Raw genomic sequence first — 19168 nt, 5'->3', positions numbered from 1 at the left:
GTATCTGGCAGAGGATTTACATATTTATATTTATTGATTTGCGGAACGTTTTCCCTACTCTGTGGCTTCTCTTTTCACTTTGTTTTTGGTGATTTTTGAAGATAATGTCATTTGAAATTGTTTAATTTTGATAAAGACTAATTTATTAATTTTTTATATTGTTTCTCATGGTTTTGGTGTCATTATATATATTTTATAGTCCTTACTTTTAGCAGAGACAGAGAACAGCCTTCATTTGGTTTGTCATTGTTACAAAAAAAAAATGGACAAATAGTTAAAAATAGTTATCATTAGCTTTGAGGCCATAAACTTGATGGCATTTTATTAACATCAAATCAAATGGCTGAGAATTCCAATCATGGTATAAAGTAAATGGAAAATGATATGTTTTAATGGAATTAAATCGCATAATGAAAAATGAAATCAATGTTATTGATTTTAAAGCATTTTATTCAATAAAATTTTTTTCTCCCCCTAAAATTTACTTCATTAATTCTATCCTATCACTGACATTGCCCTTTGCCATTAACCTTCAGACAACACAAAATGACTGTTAGATGGAGAAATCGGTGATTGACAGCTGGGCTGGGAGTGGCGTTCACTGGTGGCAGAGCTGAGCGTGCACGGCTGTGTGTGATGAGCGTATCCATGTTGGTAGATGTAGGATCTACTTAGAAGGACCACAGGAGGGCTCTGCTCTGGGGGAGGGAGTGAAGCAGTTGTTACCTTTTTATACTAGGACTTCGGCCTCTGTTGGGAAGCCACAGAGGGGAAGGCTGGCTCCCTGACTCATATAGCACATTTTGTTTAATCTATTTTATAGAATGGGAGTTCACTGAAATGTAATTTGAAAAGAGGGCTTCTCTGCTTTTTTTTTTTTTTTTTTTTAAGTAGTAAATTGAAATGGACCAGTAAAGAAAACTAAAACATGGGAGTGTTTTTGTAAGCCGGTTGAAAGTTACTTTTTCTATCAAAGTTACTGCAGTAATGCTCTCTGAGTCGGCGGTGTGGTGATATGCTGTCGCCCAGTCTGGTTTCATTCATGAAGGACTTGGCACATGATCAAGTCCATCTCAATGTAAAGGAGATGTAGAGGCTGATTTTGGGATATTTTTCATCCGGCGTGTCACTTTATGTTGAGTTTAGGGCTGACATCTGTCTTTTCTGTACGTTCAAAGGTGTAACACTGCGTTTATGTTCTTCACAGGCTGAGAGCCCAGTGACCGCATCTGACACGGAAGCTCGCCGGCACTTTATTAATGATGGATCCCGGGAAGAAGCTGGGGAGCGATGAGGGTGACCATGTAAACGAGGAGGCAGAACACCCGAGCCACAGCGCATCCCACGGCGTGGACCGTGGGCCTGTATCTGATGAGACAGCGGACTCTGCTGAGAATTCCACAAACAAAAGGGGTTTTGCAGAGTCCTCGGACTTGGACCACATTGTCGAGGAGGACAACGGAAATAAACGCGCTTCCAAGCGAATGAAACTAGCGGAGGCTGAGCCCTTGGGGCCGGGAGAGCCGCGCACCCATGGGTCAGGGAGCCCCGAAGGCACAGGCTCGGGAGAGGGTGTTGCGTTGCCGGGGTCCGAGGTGGAGCCCCTCTCGAGTGGCCGTGATGGCAGCCCGGGTCTCCCCGGTCACCCGAGCCCGGGTGAAATGGCCGCTGAGAAGGAGCCTGCTCAGGAGACCACAGCGTTCCTCGATCTTGGAGGGGAGCCGCCGTCGCCCCCCAAAGAGATGCGCGGGAGCGGTGCCCTCGGGGGCCCATGTGCCTGCTCGCCTGTCTCCTGCCCGCACGTGGAGAAGCACGCCGTGCGCCCCTCACCGCGGCCCGAGGACCAGGCCTGTGGCCCCGCGGCCGACGGTGGCCTGGCCTTCCCCGGGCACACCGGGCAGGCGCGCGGCCCGCCGAGGGCCTTCTCCTGTGAGCTCTGCGGCTTTCAGTGTGCCGAGGAGAACCTGCTGAACGCACACTGTCTCGGCAAAACACATCTCCGGCGGCAGAACCTCGCTGCCCGTGGAGGTTTCGTACAGATCTTAACCAAACAGCCTTTGCCCAAGAAGCCGAGTCCCGTGGGAGCGAAGGCTGGCCGCACAAAGCCCAGAGCATCTAGGCCGGTAGCCAGGAACGGCGACTCAAAAGCGTTGCGGAGCGTTGGAGCGGGCACATTCAGAGATTTCAGAGGAAGCTTTTCTAAACAAAGTGGGCACGGCAGCGAGCTGCGGGTTGAAATGAGGCCGTCCAGGAACACCTCTCCAGAGAAAATGGAGGTCGTTGAAGAAAATGTAACCTCCCACGATGCAGCCGGGAATCCCGAGAACCAGAGCAGAAAGCTGGGCATGGCTGTCACCTCCGAGAGGCTCCTAGATAGGCTGGAGTCCAGCAGAAACACGGCCCAGGCAGCCCCCGGCCTCAGCACAGCCTCAAGACCCAGGGCCGAGCGTGGCTTCCTTGTGCTGGGCAGCGGCTTCCGACGGCGTGCTGGCGCCTTCGCTTTGAAGGGCCAGGTGAAGAAGAGGTGCGGGCTCCTAGGAGTTAGTAAGAGGGGCGCTAACGAAGTGCAGAGGCTGTATTCGAAGCACTTGAGGGCACCAATAAAAATGAGCGACGCGGAGTCAGCACCTCTGCACGGGGACCCGCGCCTGACACCCCCAGAGACCCAGGCCCCAAAGCAGGACAGGACAAACGCGCATCTCCCTGGCTCCTCCGACTCTCTGGCGAGGAGGCCAGCTCCCGACCACCAGGTGGCCTGCACTTGTTCGGCCTGTGGTCACACAGCCACAAGCAGGGCGGAGCTGGAGATCCACGTGACAAGGTGCCATGTGGGCGAGTTGCGGTTTCACTGCCAGACGTGTGGCTTCTCTAGCACATCCAGGAGGGACGTGGAGGAGCACGCGCACAGCCACCAGCATCAGCAGACCGCCTCCGGCCTGCGTTGCCAATGTTGTTTGTTTACTTCCCCAAACGAGGTGGACCTGAGGGACCACATGAAGGAGAAGCACAGTATGGGTTTCCTCTGCCCGCCCTGTCATCTGTTCTTCTCCTCCGAGAAAGACATGGAGGAACACAGAGCAACTGAGAAGCACATTCACTTGTTGGGTCAGACAAAGTCTTCTCAGTCATTTAATGGTGATTCAGCTTTACAGACGTTCCCCTTAAGTACTTTAGAATCAGAAAACGCAAAAGTTTCTGTGAGTGAGGCCGGAAAATCAGCTCAGGAAGAGCCAGCTAAGTCCAGGGTAAGCCACGGAAATGAAGCGAGGCATTCGAGTAAGCCTCAGTTTCAGTGCAAGAAGTGTTTTTACAAAACAAGATCTTCCACTGTTCTCACGAGACACATAAAGCTCCGCCACGGTCAAGACTATCACTTTCTTTGTAAAGCGTGTAATCTTTATTCCCTGAGCAAAGAAGGAATGGAGAAACACATCAAGAGAAGCAAGCATCTTGAAAATGCTAAGAAAAATAACATTGGCCTAAGCTTTGAGGAATGTATTGAAAGGGTCTGCATAGGTGCAAATGACAAGAAAGAAGAGCTTACCATCCCCGGGAATGGCAGGACAGAAGGCCACGGAGAAGGTGTGCAGATCCAGGAGCAGTCCTGTCTCGACCAGAGCATCCTGCCTCCCCAGGAACTGTCATTGTCCGGTGTCATTACCAAAGAGGGTGAATTAGCTCCACCCCCGACTCCAAAGAGGGGGCGACCTAAAGGCAACATCTCTCGGACCTGTTCACATTGTGGTCTCCTGGCCTCCAGTATCACGAACTTGACTGTGCACATTCGACGAAAACACAGTCACCAGTATAGTTATTTATGCAAAGTCTGTAAGTATTACACCGTAACCAAGGGAGACATGGAACGTCATTGTGCCACCAAGAAGCATAAAGGACGTGTAGAAATTGAAGCGAGTGGAAAACAGAGTTCCGATATCGTTGTTGGCCCTGAAGGCGGTAACCTTGATGCCAGTAGGAAGAACACCAGCGTGGCAGATGAGCCTGCCAACCCTCCAGTGGAAGCAGACACCTCCGTTTCAGAACAGCCACCACTCGAGCAAGGGAGTCCAGTGGAAGTGGAAGTTGAGAACGTGTTTCACCCTGAAGATAGGGAGACTGGCAGTCACCTTATTGAGAAAAAGGAGCAAACCTCTGTGGATCCAGAGGACCTTCAGGGTGACACATGCCCCCAGAAAGATGATGCGAGTACAGATGAAAACAGATGTACGCACTGTGAGTTTAAGGCACACTCTTCCACCTCTCTGGAGCTGCACGTAAAACGGAAACATACAAGAGAGTTTGCCTTTTATTGCATGGCATGTGATTACTATGCTGTGACTCGACGGGAGATGACCAGGCATGCGGCAACAGAAAAACACAAGATGAAAAGGCAGTCTTACCTGAACTCTACTAACGTACAAGCCAGTTCTTCAGAAGTGTCCAAAACCATCATTATTCCCCAAGGGCAGCAGCAACAGAATTCTGAGGAATTTCAGATTATTTCAGACCAACCCTCTGAAACTCTCAAATCTAGAAATGCTGCTGATTGCTCTATTTTGGATGAGAACACCAGTTTAGATATGTCCAAGGTATTCTGTGCTTCTGACTCCGTAGAAACTGAGACTGAGGAAGACTCTAACCTCAGTGAAGATCATTCCTTTTGTGAAACTTTCCAGCAGCCCCTTGCCAAGGACAAAGTTATAAAACCGGAGGAGATGGTGCCCCTTAGTATTTCTTCTAATTGTGGCTCCCCAAGCAAATTTCAGAATGAAAACTCAGGAAGCTCAGCTTTGAATCATGAGACAGCAAAGAAAAGGCACAGTATGTTGAATGACATCAGTAGTCCAAACACACATGGCGAGAGTGATGGAGGAAACGCAGAGGACAAAGCTGATAAAGTCCTTGGCAAACGTGGGTGTCTCAGAGCTGTAGATGGAGAGCATCCAGCCAAGAGTGCCATGCTGACAGCTCCCAGAGATCTGCTGAACCTGGGGAGCAGTGATCAGGACAGAGCTGGAAGCATGCAGAGTTCAGGGGACTTGAAAGATGTTCCGGGAGATCCCGTTCTGGAGAGTAAGGAGATTCTGATGAATTCCCGACATGAAACCAAAGTGATTTTGGAAGAGGATGGTCCAGCTTCTGACAGCACCATTGACAACAATGATGTTTATGAAACTATAATCAGTATTGATGATAAAGGGCAGGCCGTGTACAGTTTCGGCCGATTTGATTCTTCCATAATAAGGATCAAGAACCCCGAAGATGGGGAACTCTTCGACCAGTCTCAAGAGGGGCTTGTGGCAGCCGGAGTGAGGATGAGTGAACTGCCCTTGAAGGACTGTGCTCAAGGTGTGAAAAAGAAGAAAGCGGACAGTAGTTCCTTTGTGGAGTCCACCCGGATTCGCTGTGATGACTGTGGCTTCTTGGCGGACGGTCTGAGTGGCCTGAATGTGCACATAGCCATGAAGCACCCGACGAAGGAGAAACACTTCCACTGTCTGCTGTGCGGCAAGTCCTTCTACACGGAGAGCAACCTCCACCAGCACCTGGCCAGTGCTGGCCACATGCGGAACGAGCAGGCCAGCGTGGAGGAGCTGCCCGAGGGTGGCGCCACCTTCAAGTGCGTCAAGTGCACGGAGCCCTTTGACTCTGAGCAGAATTTGTTCCTGCACATCAAAGGGCAGCACGAGGAGCTGCTCCGAGAGGTGAACAAGTACATCGTGGAGGACACCGAGCAGATCAACCGCGAGAGGGAGGAGAACCAGGGCAACGTGTGCAAGTACTGCGGGAAGATGTGTCGCAGTAGCAACTCGATGGCGTTCCTGGCGCACATTCGCACGCACACAGGTAGGTCCATGCGACCTCTTTACCCACCAGGGCCGGGGCGTGCTCGAGTGGGGACCTGGGTTGCCCCCGAACGTGGAGTCCTTACAGCCCCTGCCTGGCAGCCCCCACCCAGCTCACCTCCTGCTGCCCCCCGGCCCTGGCTCTGCTCTTGGTTGACACTCAACGTATCTCCAGGTTATTAACTGAGCCTTAGTGATTCCAGAGGCAGGCTGTTTGGCAGATTTCTTTGACCAGAAAGCCTCGTCCTTCTGATGCCTTTGTTATATTCCTGCCTCTCACAGCTTTTCAGTTGTCTCTAAGTCCTTTAAGTGTTTGGTTCTCCAGGGTGTCTGTTAAGTGGCACTTTGGGTTTCAGAGGACCTATTAAATGGCTTTTGAAGAATGAAGTATGAATATTTCCTTACAGTTTTAGGGATTTAGGTGTATCCAATGCCAGATAGTTTATATCCCAAAGTGTAACTCCCAGGCAACAGGATTCTGCTCTCAAAGATCAAAATTAGTCAACACTTTTCAAAGTTAATATGTCCTGGGGATTTGGTTTTCATGGAGGTAGCACTTGATTTAGTTTCTGTGCTGTCACATGGAGTGTTCCATTTTAATGTTCAATTTTTAGGTAGTTTTCTTTTTGAAACTTTTTTTCTTGTGGAAAATACATAAGCCACTATTCTAAATTTATGTAAAAATTCACTGCACTGTTTCTATAAACCTGCCATACATTCTTTATTTTAAATAGACAGCTTTTCTAAATCATTGTGCTCTGCTTAGACAAGTTCTGTCTCCATGGTTGAATTTATGAGTGGATTTGAATAATAAATTCACATTTCAATGAACATATTTTCATTAAAACTGTAAGGTTTATTTTACTGTACTTTTAAATAATGGCTTATTATTAAAGCTATACTTTAGATTCATGCAGTTTTTGAAACTTAGTGCACGGTTATAAGGAGGCAGACAAAAGAGTATGAAACATTGTTAGTAGTTGAGGGTGATTAAAGATAGATAAAAGTTTTTCATTGACAAAAGTAACAGGGCCACTAGCAGAAGATTGATCTAGGTAAATATACACATTGTACTCTGGATCTCAGCTCTTCTCAGGCAGTAGAACCACTGCTGGGGAATAAGTTCAAATGCAGTTATTTGTTGGCATCATTATCGTCTCTGCTGGTATCGTGTTATTGCTCGGTTCCTGAAATGATATGGTTTTTAGAAACTAGGCTCGTTCACATGTGCAGAAAGTAGGTACTTTCTTAGCATGCCCTCTTCAGGCAGATAAAACTGAGTAGAAGTAAGAGGAAGGTGCTAATGGAGCTCTTTTTAGAATTCTTTATGCAACTGTCTGGTCAAGACATGTTGCTCATAATTGATGTGTCCATTACTTGAATTCTCTTGTAATTATAGTCAATAAGTCTTGTAAATGTGTTAAAGCTCACTAAAAGCATACAAATTCAAGAACAGAGTAAGGCTAATAATTTAAAATAATCAATGTAGGCATTTCAGCACTTAATTTCCCTTGTGTGTTGATAGCTGATCATTCTTAATCCATTAAGATTTATTTAGTCGTTTACAATGCAAAATAGGTTTGCACTGGTCACTTGTGCCATTTGAAAATGTCCACCAGGTTAAGTGCAGAATGTAGTCCATTAGTCTTCCTTGACTATATGTATTAATTGCATTTAAAATCAAGTTAATGTGGATGTGAAAGTGAGGTAACTATCAATATGTGACAAAGTAACCCTACTTATATAAGTTACATCATTGATTGTAACATTTAGTAAAAGTTAGCATACTTTTTAACAACTGGTGTTGGGCTTATCAGCAGGAACATTTTTATTGTGTTCTGAGGCACCAAAAAAAGCTGTGTTTCTGAGTACCCAATGTCAGCCCGCATTTCAGTTTTGCAAGTGTTTTTTTGGGAGGCGGTTGCTCTCCAGGTTTTAATCCAACTTCCCCCCCCCCCCCCCCCCCCGCCCTTGGGGCATTTTAGCGTGAATTGCCTCTCTGATTCTTTGCTTATATCCATGAGATAGTCATTGAAGGATGGTTATTAATGGCTGACTGGAAGAGGGCTTATTCTTCCAATCGCTGTTTTCATATTTTGTGATTTACTATATGTTTTATGTAACCTTTTCTTCCCACCCTTAAGATGATAAAAGCAGCACTAGAAGAAATAAATGAGTTTTGGTCATCAAGGACTGTGGGGAAAGCCTCCCGACGCTTGCTGGTGTGCAGTCGTCGGCACAGCAGAGGAGGAGTGTCTCTCAGGGTGAACTGGGGAGAGTGGGTCGCTTTCTTCCCACCCTGTCCGGGCAGTGGGGCTTTAGTTCCGCTCATCAGGCCCGAAGACTGTCTGAAGCCCATGCTTTCTGTTCCGAGCCGCTCTCGGGTGCTGTTGGCACAGTCTTCATATGGGAAGACGGGGAGCGGGTGGCTTCACTGGGAGGTTCTCACGTCAGGGCTGGTGCGCCGGTGTGGCAGCCGGGTCAGCGTGGGCAGAGCAGCTTAGGGGGACTCCGCCTGTGCACGGCCAGCGCAGGGCGCCGGGGCGCGGGTCTGCTCAGGGCTTCACGTCCGGGCTCTGCGTGGCAGTGGCGCTCAGTGTTTTGTTGATGGAGAAATAAGCAGGTGGATGGGTGAAGTGTTCAGTGTCGGGAAGGTTGTGGAGTGGAGAAGCTTTAGGTGATGGGTTGAATCCATCTTCCTTGACTCTCTGACCTAGTCTTTCTGTGATTTTTCAAGTGTCACGTCAGCATGTACATAGGGGTTGACCGTAACTGAAGTTGAGGGAGGCCAGTGCAGGCCTGAGGAGAAGCTTAAAGTCTTTGGAATTCTGTAGGTAAAATTGTAAGAAGGTGCCAGAAGGCTAGAGACCCTCTTCATTTATCCCTTTCAGCAAACCTCACAGACCAAATTAAAAAAAATAAAGCCAAAAACAAAAACCAAGGAATGGGATGGTTTAATAATAAATAATAATTTACTTATTTCTAATAAATATGTATTTAATAATCTCAGTATGCCTAAAGTGTGATAGTGAAAGTGTTAGTCACTCAGTTGTGTCTGACTCTTTGGGACCCCATGGACTGCAGTCAACCAGGCTGCTCTATCCGTGGGATTCTCCAGACATGAATACCGGAGTGGGTTGCCATTTTCTCCTCCAGGGGATCTTCCCAACCCAAGGGTTGAACCTGGGTCTCTTGCATTGCAGGCAGATTTTTAATTGTCTTCCCCAGGGAACCCTAAGGCAAATTTAAAAATACGAGGTTTTACAAATTTTGCCTGATAAATACTATGCCTGGATTCATGTTGGGATGGTCCTGGCAAGTTTAAAAATGGAAACACCATCAGTTAGGAAAAAAGTGGGGACATTTCTTGTTTTCTTATACAGGAAATGTGACCTCTAGTCTCCAGTATTAGAATTTTCATGGCACAGAAAGGAGATGTTAATACATCTCTTCTGTGCATAAGATACAAAAAGTACTCAGGGCCTCCGTGATTTCTGCATGGAAACAGTCAGCAAGGTGACTTACGTAGGTGTTGTCAGCGCACCAGCAGTGATGGCTGAAGCCTGAAGGAGCGGCAGCCTCTACCAGGGAGCCCTGTGCCTTAGGTTGCAGGCCCCTGGGCTCCATGTCTGGACTCCTGGGGTGGAACTAGAGGGCCTGAATCACAAGGTACTTTGAATCCTTTCACCAAAATTGTAACACACATGTTGAGAGAGCTTTATCTTTTTGTTTAGAGCCCTGGTGTTCTTGTTGATTAATAATTTCCTAATTACCTTACCTTTAATGCAGTGTAATTTAAAGTGCAGGTAATTGATTCTTCTCACTCTATTTTTTCACAAGCCCCTTTATAGAATTCCCTGTCGAGATGAAATGTTTCCAAGTAGTGATAGGCTTAGTTTCTTCAGAATCATTTAAATAAACTGTAGTTTCTAATGTGACTGATAGAATGGGATTGCTGTAAGCTGCAGTCTCAACCTGCTTTTGACATTTAAACATATAAAGCTGACTAGATATAACCATTCAGGTGCTAAATATATTTTACATCTACTTCTCAGAGTAGAAATGGAAGTATTAAGAGATCTGGCTTCATTGTCATTGAACTGTGAAATATTCAACCTTGTCTGCCTGTGCTTAGTACTGTTGACTTTTTTATTTCTGTTAGAAGATTAAAATTAAATGCTTCACTTTTTTTGTCAGCTTTTGGGAATTAAATTGAAATTTAAGACTCTAAAATTTTTTACTGAGTGCTTCAGTTTCAACAAAGTATTCTGGGAGGATTTCTTTTCCCAAGGGCATTGCACCAAGTTCCATTGATCAAAAATGATTTATTGCATTTTTTTATTTGAGCTCTTTTTGTGTATTAAAGTCCACATATTTCACATTCTGTCTGACTATATTAGAAGAGGTACTTCACCAAGTAGGTACTATATATGCTATGAAAAATTTGGAAACATTGTAACAGTTTTAAACTGATTTTTAAAAACATGATTTTGATTTATTTGAGGATTTAAAGGTTAGAATTAGAAAATGGTATATTCATGTTACACTTTGAGAGTGTTGCTTCTTGTTAATATGGGTACTGATAATCTATTAGTACCTATTTGCCAGGTAGAATCTACCTGTTACTGACAATAAGTTTGTGGACTCTGAAATAATTTTGTCTCCTCATGTTTGAGTATAGATTAATCTTATTTCTTTAGGAAATTAAAAAAAAAAGTTGATACTGTGTTGAAATTTTTTGTTGAAATACTTGTACTTGAAGTCAATAATAGCCAGAATGTCAGTTCTTCTGATTTGCTGAATCATCACAGAGTTTTGGCTCTAAAATGATCATAAAAGCAAATAATTTATTCACTGTATATTCTTATACTGTGTGCTATTAAAAGTAATATAGGGAATAATTTGGGATAAATGTCAGGAAAAAATCTGAAATATCATTATTAATGTGAATAAATTCAAAGCTGCAGAAATATGAAGGAACCAGGATGTGGCCACTGAGAAATTTATTTGATAATAAATATATTTTAAAAAGTATCAGCTACTCTATAAGCATTTATGTTTTAAAAATGTTCCATTTAAAATGTTGAGTGACTTTAAAAGCTATTCTTATGAATTGTAAGAAAAATATTTGAAATTATTTAGCTCATCTTATCTGTTAATACGTAGTACTGCTCAAGTGTATCACTTTTGACTTTAAATTTTAGAAATGTTGAAAGTTAAAAATACTCATTGAAACATTTTAAAGTCTTATTAATGGAATAATTATGAAATGCATGTCTGTTCAAGTTAGAAAGGAATGCAAGTGTTCCGTTTTGGGGACAGAAAATTGTAATTAGACTATAAGTAAGATTTAAGATCTAGGCCTCTTTTAAAACTATCAGTAATGTATTATTCAAATTCAAATCATATTTTATGTTAAATTTACTTAGGATCAAAACCATTCAAGTGCAAGATATGCCATTTTGCAACAGCTCAGCTTGGCGATGCCAGAAACCATGTCAAAAGGCACCTTGGGATGAGGGAATACAAGTGTCACGTCTGTGGGTGAGTAAATTGAAACCATCTCTACCGTGGTGAACCAGGAAGCACGTGCGGGATATCCATTGTTTCAGAATTCAAAACTGATATGAGTAAGAGTGGCTAGAATTATGCATGCGTATCCTCCTTTCCATTGTTATGGTAAATTCCTTAAACACAGTTATGACATTCTTCTCCCACTTCTAATCCTGTGCTGAAGATGAGCAATTTTATGGGCTACAAGGTCAATTTGAACCTGTAATCTGTAAATTGACTAAATTATAGGATGTTCATTCACATTGCCAGAGAGAACTGTAAATTCCATTTAAAGACATAAAAAAATACATAATACAGCTTTAGGGGTGTATGTGTGTGTTTTTCTCTTTTCCTATACAGCTCTAATTTTAATCGCATTAATGGTTCTTTGGATCCATTGGACATATTCAATAAGGAAAAAAGCAGAAAAAGATTTCATTTCAGAGACCTGATTATTGAGGCTTAAAAAACCAGTGTATAAAGTATGTTTTTGTGTCACTTTATTTCAAAAGTTGTTTTCCTGTTTTAGTTAATGGCTCTTTCCTCTAAAGAATCATTCACAATGTTTAATTGTCACTCAAATGTCTTACATTTAATAGGAAGCACTGAGATGCCTTAATGTAAAACTTAATTAATTTAGCAGAAATGTTTAAAAGGCTTTAAAATGCCATGACATCTATGGTATATCATAGGACATTCAGAGCTGGGTTTTTAATACCTTACTTCTGATTATAAGTATATTTTAATGTTATTATGCTAGAGAAATGAATTAATAAGTGCATCATATAAAAACACTTTATGTGAAACCTGAGAAACCTGCAGTTCTTATGGTTGGTTCACAAAACACTTCAGATTCAATTAAATTATGCGACGTGCACATGTTATATTAGGTTTCTTTTTTCAGTGAAAGATTCTTCTGGTTAGCACTACTGTATAAATACCTTTTAAGTCACAAACAGCTTCTGTTTTTTAATGGACGGTGCATTTCATCCTAGGATGCAGCTGCATTTTTTGACCCTTGAGATAGTTTTTACAAATAACTTTGCAAGCAGTTTTATTAACCATGGTCTGTGATTTATTCATTGGCAGAATTGATGGTTCAGTGACTTGGAGCTAAAGTAAATGAAGATGAACCTTTGCCCTGAAGCCCCCTGAAGATCAGTGGGAGAATGAGTTTTGTTGCTACTGATTTTAGCTGCAAGGGTCAAGTGCCAAATGGTGCATTTTAATTGCTCCAGGTCTTGGAATTTTAAAAGATATCTCATTTCTGTTTTTACCATGTGAATTATAGCAAGGAGGAAGGCCCAGACTGTGGTGAAGATTTGCTATAAGTTGGCAAAAACAAAACAAAACAAAACAGTTTCTTCCTCATTTCTGGGAAATAAGTAAACAGTTTTTGCATACTATATTATTAGAAACCTGATGCCATTCCTTTTTTATTTGTGTTACCAAGACCTGGGAAGAGAAGGAGAGACTTTCAGAGAGCAGTTTCCGACACACGTGGTGTCAGAAAGAAACCTGACCGGTTGGCTCTGGGTGTGTGATTTGAGCACTGCGCTCTTGCTTAGCTCATTGCTCACAATGTACGACTGACGTGTTGCACTGTGGTTTATACAGTGATTCCCAAGTAGATTCCCGAGTAGAGTTGTAAGTACATGTAGGTATGTTGAGTTTTATGCTGCTGTCATAGAGGTCTACATGTGTATGTGTGCATGTGGAAAACGCAATCTAGATTCCCAAACTGTATCTCTTAGAATTACAGTAGTTGTTGAATTTTATTTGACCAAGAAATAATAATTCTTAATTTGTTTAGGTAAAATTTGACTTAAAAGTCACATAACAATAATTTGTACAGGGGAGATATTTTTACAGTGAAGCTAAAAGTTCTGAAGAATTTCGGTAAACTGAAGAATGCCTATTGAGGCTGTGTAGTTGACACACAATAGTAGTGAGTGAAATACCCTTCAGTGCTGAAGACAAAGTGCCATAGGTTGTTCTGTGTTTCATGTGTTTCAAAGGGACAGAGCAGTATGCACGTTAAAAACTGAGGTAAAAAACGTGAACAGAATGAGAACTGGCTATTCAGGGTCGTGGCAGTAGGGAGCACTGGTACATTCACATCACTGACAATGTCGATTCATTATCATTGATGGCTAAATAATCTTAGAAATGCTCGGTGGGCCCATCCGTTCCTGAACATAAGCAGCTCATGCTGCATTTCTTCATTAGCTTTAATTGCTATCAATTTTACCTTTTAAAAAATCATGCTTTCAAAGGTGAAGTGATCTTTCAGGAACATTAGCTCTAATTTTGTCACAAACAGAAGGCCCTGCCCTGTGTCTTCTTTTCCTCAGTAGTTAGCATCTTAGTGTCTGTTTTAAAATTTTAGTCATAATCCTTTCACTGTTTGAGTTGTAAGAAAGAAACGGGTTTTCAAACAGTTCTGATAGAGTTATAATATATGAAAACAGTGGAGCAGGCACACTTTTACAGTGAAATTATTACTCACATTGTTGTACTATTTTTCCTTAGTAACCTCTTGAAAAAACCTGATATTTTATGGTGAAATTGATGAAAACAACAAATGGTGCATTTTGTTGAATTGAGCTGAGAATTAATATATGTTTATTTATGTGATTTTTTTCATATCTTTATTTAAGAAGCTTTTGGATGCTCAGCAAATATGTATCATATATATATATTTACTAAGACTTAATTTAAGGGTTGTGCATTAGCTATTCCCTTAATAAAGACTTCCTTTTAAACTTTTAATTTCCACTGTTTGAACCTACACTCATCTTTGAATTTTTAAGCTCAATTTTAACATCTCTCTCCCCTTCATTGGCAAATCTTAGCTACAGCTTATCGTGGATTTAAGTTATTTGACAGAAGAAGCTGAATGGATGAGATGTCTAATTTCTAATGCTGGCTAGGATTCAGAGCTCAGGATTTAAGTTTTGTTGACCCATGGTTTACATGCTTATGTCGGGGTATAGGTTTCAAAATGTATTGCTCTGAACTTCCTGTTTTAAGAACATGTTATAGATAACTCATTTAAAAGCCTTTCACTCTATTTTCACTGTTAGGAGGAGCAGTTTTTGAATTACAGTTTCTTAATGTTTTTCTTACTTCTGAGCATGACCTCAAGAGGAATTTTATAGAATTTAGGTGAATTTTATAAATGATGGATAGTTAAAATGAAAATGTGCCCCAGGTTGGACATAGGGCTTAGTGGGGGAGGAAATAAAAAAATAATAGAAAGCACCTTACATGTTGGGAACATATGTTTAAAAATAGGTAGACACATTTTTACTAAGTCCATGATCTTTACCTTTGTTATTTTTTAGTAGTCAAGAGCTTAAAATCTCAGTGGCTTAAGAGCATCATTATGGAAACCATGTTTTGTTACATTCATTTAAATTTATTTTGATAATCTTTTTCTCCATGTTTGTACACACATACAGGCACACACACGTGTATATATCATACTCTCAAGTATAAATAGTATTTATGGAGTGCTGTGGTTTAGGGTATACTTAATTAACATCCATTTCATTTGTTGAGTCCAGTTTCATGAGATTGCTCATCTCATATTTATTACTCCCATTGTACAGATGGCAGACTTGAGAGTTAAAGTATTTTTAGTGGTAGAGGTAAATTATGTGGTAGTAATGGTAGATCCCTGTTTCCTTCCTTTTAGCTGTGCCTTTTCTTTATTTTTTTGCTTTTGTGATATCTGTTGTTTTAGTTACTAATTTTAATTTGTACTTATTTTTTTCTCCCTAGGTTGTTTTCTCTAGCGTGTGATAACTGTACTTGCTTCCTTCCAGCCCCTAGCCGCTTTTGTTTTCTGCTTTTCTCAGACTTACATTATTTTAAAAAATTGCTTGCACTGTGTTTAACTTTAACATTCTTGTATTCAGTCTCTTTCTCTTTCTTTTTTCTGGTCTCTCTCTGTTTCACTTTTCTCATATTAAAAAGTTGTTTTAAATAATTTTATTTTCCCTCGTTGTTCTTTATGTGTTGATTCGTTGCGCATGAGTGGTTACGAATTGAACATGTTAGTATGACAGAAATAATGCCTAAAAGAGTGAAGATTTTATTGTCTTTCCATTAGAATGAGAGGGGTAAAATTGATCATCTTGGGTTTTTGTTTTTCCTTACTAGTTACTACAAAAAAAGAGTTACTAGAAAATTAGCAAGTGGCCTGTGATTTCAGGAAACCTGGGAGATGAAGCCTAACTTTTTATGCCATTATTCACAAAGACCCCAGTATCCATGATTTAGGGATTATGTAATTTTCTGACTGCGTTCCCTGTATCTAGTCTTGAATCTTGTATATGGAGTTAAACAGTTGAGTAGTACTTACCTAGTCAGGAGGGAATAAGAGCATTTACGGAATCTGTCATCTCTGGTTCATGGAAAGATTATAGACATTTTCTATTGTATATTAATGTGCTTATGAACTGTTTATTCTCAGTTGGCTTAAGAAGCCTTAAATAGAAAGTTACTAATGCAGTAAAACTCCTTTTTTTGTGTGTGTGTGTGTGGCATTACCTAGTTTTTGTGCATTAGAAGGGATCTCTATGTAGATGATTATAATGTCACTTTCTGACCTTTGCAGCTTGAATAATTGTAAATCATTGCTTCATAGCGTGTCAGAGAATGTCTGTACTAGGCAATTAAATGGCAGAATATAATAGACCAAATTATTGCCTGTCATGTTTTCAACAACACAGTTAGTATTTGAGTTACACTTAATCATTACGTGCATTAGCAACTTCATTGGAATCCAGCTTCAGGCTGAGCATGAAGTACATTACATTATTTAAACCTCTAATGGTACAAGTCATTTATTTGTGTTGAAGTGTACAACATGCAGAGTTTCATAAAGCAAGGAACACTTGAGAGCTTAATTTATCCAAATCAAAGTCTAAATGCAGATAAACACAAGTGGCAAAAATTAGTAATTTTTATAGGCTGGAAATATTTAAAAATACATGGTTGTGGGTAATTGTAGGCAGCAGGAATAAATTAAAATCACTATTTTTAGTCTGCTTTGAGAACTAAAGCTGTGTATACCTAAATCATTAAAAGCACCATGGAATTGCATTTTTAGCTGAACAATTAATTACAGCCATCATATCTACAGATGTATCCAAAGAAAATAAGCTTTTCGTTTGGCTGATTGTTTTGGTTAAAGAGATATAGAAAAAAGAGACAGAAAAGCTTTGTTTTATATTGTGTCACACATTATGCTTGTAACAATATGAAGGGTAGCATCTCTCAGTTTTGTAAAAATCAAAATTAACATTCAAGTACTCTTATTATTCAGGACACATTACATGTTTTATCTCTATAATACTTTAATGCTTTTTGTTTAATGATATACTTTTGCTTTTAGTTTGAAAAATCTAAAATTCCCATGTAATGCTTATTTTCTCTCTCCCTGTCAGTGAGGAATAACCACATTTACACTAATGGTTAGTGTATTTTTCTGATGCTAAAGTCCTTGAAATACCATTTAAATAGTGAATGGATGTTAGTTTATATTTTTTTTAAACAAATCACCTTTATTTTGAAAATCTAAGAGATACCATAGTAATTATATTAAAATAAATCACACTCTTTCACAGATATGATTATAGGAGATTTTCCAGTGAGCCATTTTGTGAACCCAGGAGAGCATTGAGGGCAAGGTTAGGAAAATGGAGAAGAAGCGGAAGAAACCCTCTCCTGTGTCTCCTCACAAGGAGACGAGAGCTTCTGTGTCAAACCATGTCCTGTGCTCCTCTTTTGTGATAAGTGTTTTCTTGCACTTTTGCCTCAAAGAGTCGGGTCATAGATTTATTCCAAAGCAGTAAGATAGATCAACTCGTAAGAAAATAGCAATAGAATGCACATTGTCCTTTGTTGGTGTCATGGTTGAAAACATTGACCTCTGTCTCTAAGGTCTTTTGCAGTGAAGAAGTCTTATCTCAGTGACTTAAGTAATTTTTGCTTTATTTTCATTTTAAAATGTTCCATGGTGACTCTAAAAACCTGTTGTGGAATCAGGGGATTCTTTATTATTTCCCGGGAGTGAAATGCAGGAGGGCAGCTACTCCCCTCGTTTTCTTTGCTTGTCCTGTGCTTTCTTTTTATTATTATTAGCCTGTTTTCTCCCTCCGTCTTCCTGTTCATGTGTTTCTGAAAGTCCTTTGCTTTCCACAGGGCTTTGCCCTTTGATTTGTCCAAGACTGAGAGGCGTTGGAAGTGTAGGTCGGAGGGAAGCACAGTCATGACTGAAGTGCTCGTTCATCTCCTACGGGGCATGTTCTTGAGCATCCTCTTCAGTGGGCTCAGGTGGTGCAAGAGCCCTGTGGTCACGTGCTCCATGTAGGAGACAGACTCGGAGGCGATGTGAGAGCAGGGCATGGTGGTCCACAGCGGAGGGCTGCCTGGCTTTGCTGGGGAGCACCAGCAGAGGCTTCATTCAGAGCACAGGTCTGAGCTTGGTCTTGAAGGATGCAGGGGTATTTATATACAAGGCAAATCTGGACATTTTTTATTAGTGAGAACAAAAGAGCAAAAGTGATGAGGTATGGAATAGCGTGGGATATTAAGAACACTGCAAGAAATTCCTGGAGTTTAAGTGGCTAGATGGGATGAAGCGGGGGATTTTTTTTTTAAGTATTAAATATTTATGGATCATCAGCATGTGCCAGTGCTGTTAGTTTTTAGGGTGAAAAGATCAAAACAATACCTGCTGCAAATGGATGGAGAAAGCTCAAGCAGAGAAATGGCCCAGTCTTTTCTGAATCTTGTTGCTGATTCAGAAGATGTTTCATCCGGTAGGTAGCACTGCTGTGAAGGTGAGTGGGGGCTAGCCAGGGAGCCAGGGGCGGCGCGTCCCATGCAGGGCCTTGGGGATGCTCAGCCAGGGGCACAGCAGGTTCAGGAGCTGCCGGGACCCCAGCTCTGCCCAAGGGGGGATTGCAGAGGACAGGGGCCAGGTGGCCAGGGCCAGGTCACAGAGCCGCGCCCTGCCCCTGTGCTGAGTGCTGGCTTTTCCCTCTGCTTTCCATCACTTTTTATTTTTCCCTTGTCTGTCTTCCTACTTTTCTGGACTGTGAAATAGGCAGTGAAAGAAAGAGGCAGAGAACCCAGTAGGCGGTGAATGACGACTTCAGAATCAAGGGGCATAGGTATCAGCCATGGGGAATTATTTTTAAGAGAATTTCATTGTTCATAATTTTAATTAGGAATGCTATTGATTGTGGATAATTGTAATGGACCAGGTTAATATTGGTTCCATATAACTTTATGCAGCATATAGTTCCAACTAATTAGAAGGACACACAGTTACATGGTCATACTGCAGGTGTCCACATGCAACTGGTAATGTTGAAAACACATGTTAGAATTGCGTTTGCATACACAGTTCATCTGGCTGGGCAGTGTGCGTTGGACAGGAAACTGTCAATTCAAAAAAAAAAGTACACATATACACTGTTGAGTAATGGATTGTATTCTCCTACTTCTTAGTCCTTGGGTGTGTGTGTGATCAGTCGCTTCAGTTGTGTCCGACTCTTTGTGACCCCATGGACTGTAGCCTACCAGGCTTCTCCGTCCATGGGATTCTCCAGGCAAGAATACTGGAGGGAGTTGCCATGTCTTGTCCAGGAAAGTGAAAGTGAAAGTGAAGTTGCTCAGTCGTGCCCGACTCTCTGCAACCCCATGGACTGTAGCTTACCAGGCTTCTCCGTCCATGGGATTTTCCAGGCAAGAGT

General features: G+C 41.7%; 1 protein-coding gene across 3 annotated transcripts in view; it reads left to right on the top strand.

The window, feature by feature from the left end:
* Nucleotides 1-19168, top strand: part of ZNF407 (zinc finger protein 407) — a 387088-nt gene that overhangs the window by 24676 nt on the left and 343244 nt on the right. For all 3 annotated transcript variants that reach the window (XM_070778647.1, XM_070778648.1, XM_070778649.1), the window contains exons 2-3: nucleotides 1208-5844; nucleotides 11273-11387. In XM_070778647.1, the coding sequence (XP_070634748.1) occupies nucleotides 1260-5844; nucleotides 11273-11387 (4700 nt within the window). In that variant the 5' untranslated portion in view covers nucleotides 1208-1259. The remainder of the gene's footprint in view (nucleotides 1-1207; nucleotides 5845-11272; nucleotides 11388-19168) is intronic.

Source organism: Bos indicus, chromosome 24 (assembly GCF_029378745.1).
Source record: "Bos indicus isolate NIAB-ARS_2022 breed Sahiwal x Tharparkar chromosome 24, NIAB-ARS_B.indTharparkar_mat_pri_1.0, whole genome shotgun sequence".
NCBI lineage: Eukaryota > Metazoa > Chordata > Mammalia > Artiodactyla > Bovidae > Bos > Bos indicus.
The sequence above is the reverse complement of the archived record's forward strand: the minus strand, read 5'-3'. Positions and strand labels throughout refer to the sequence as shown.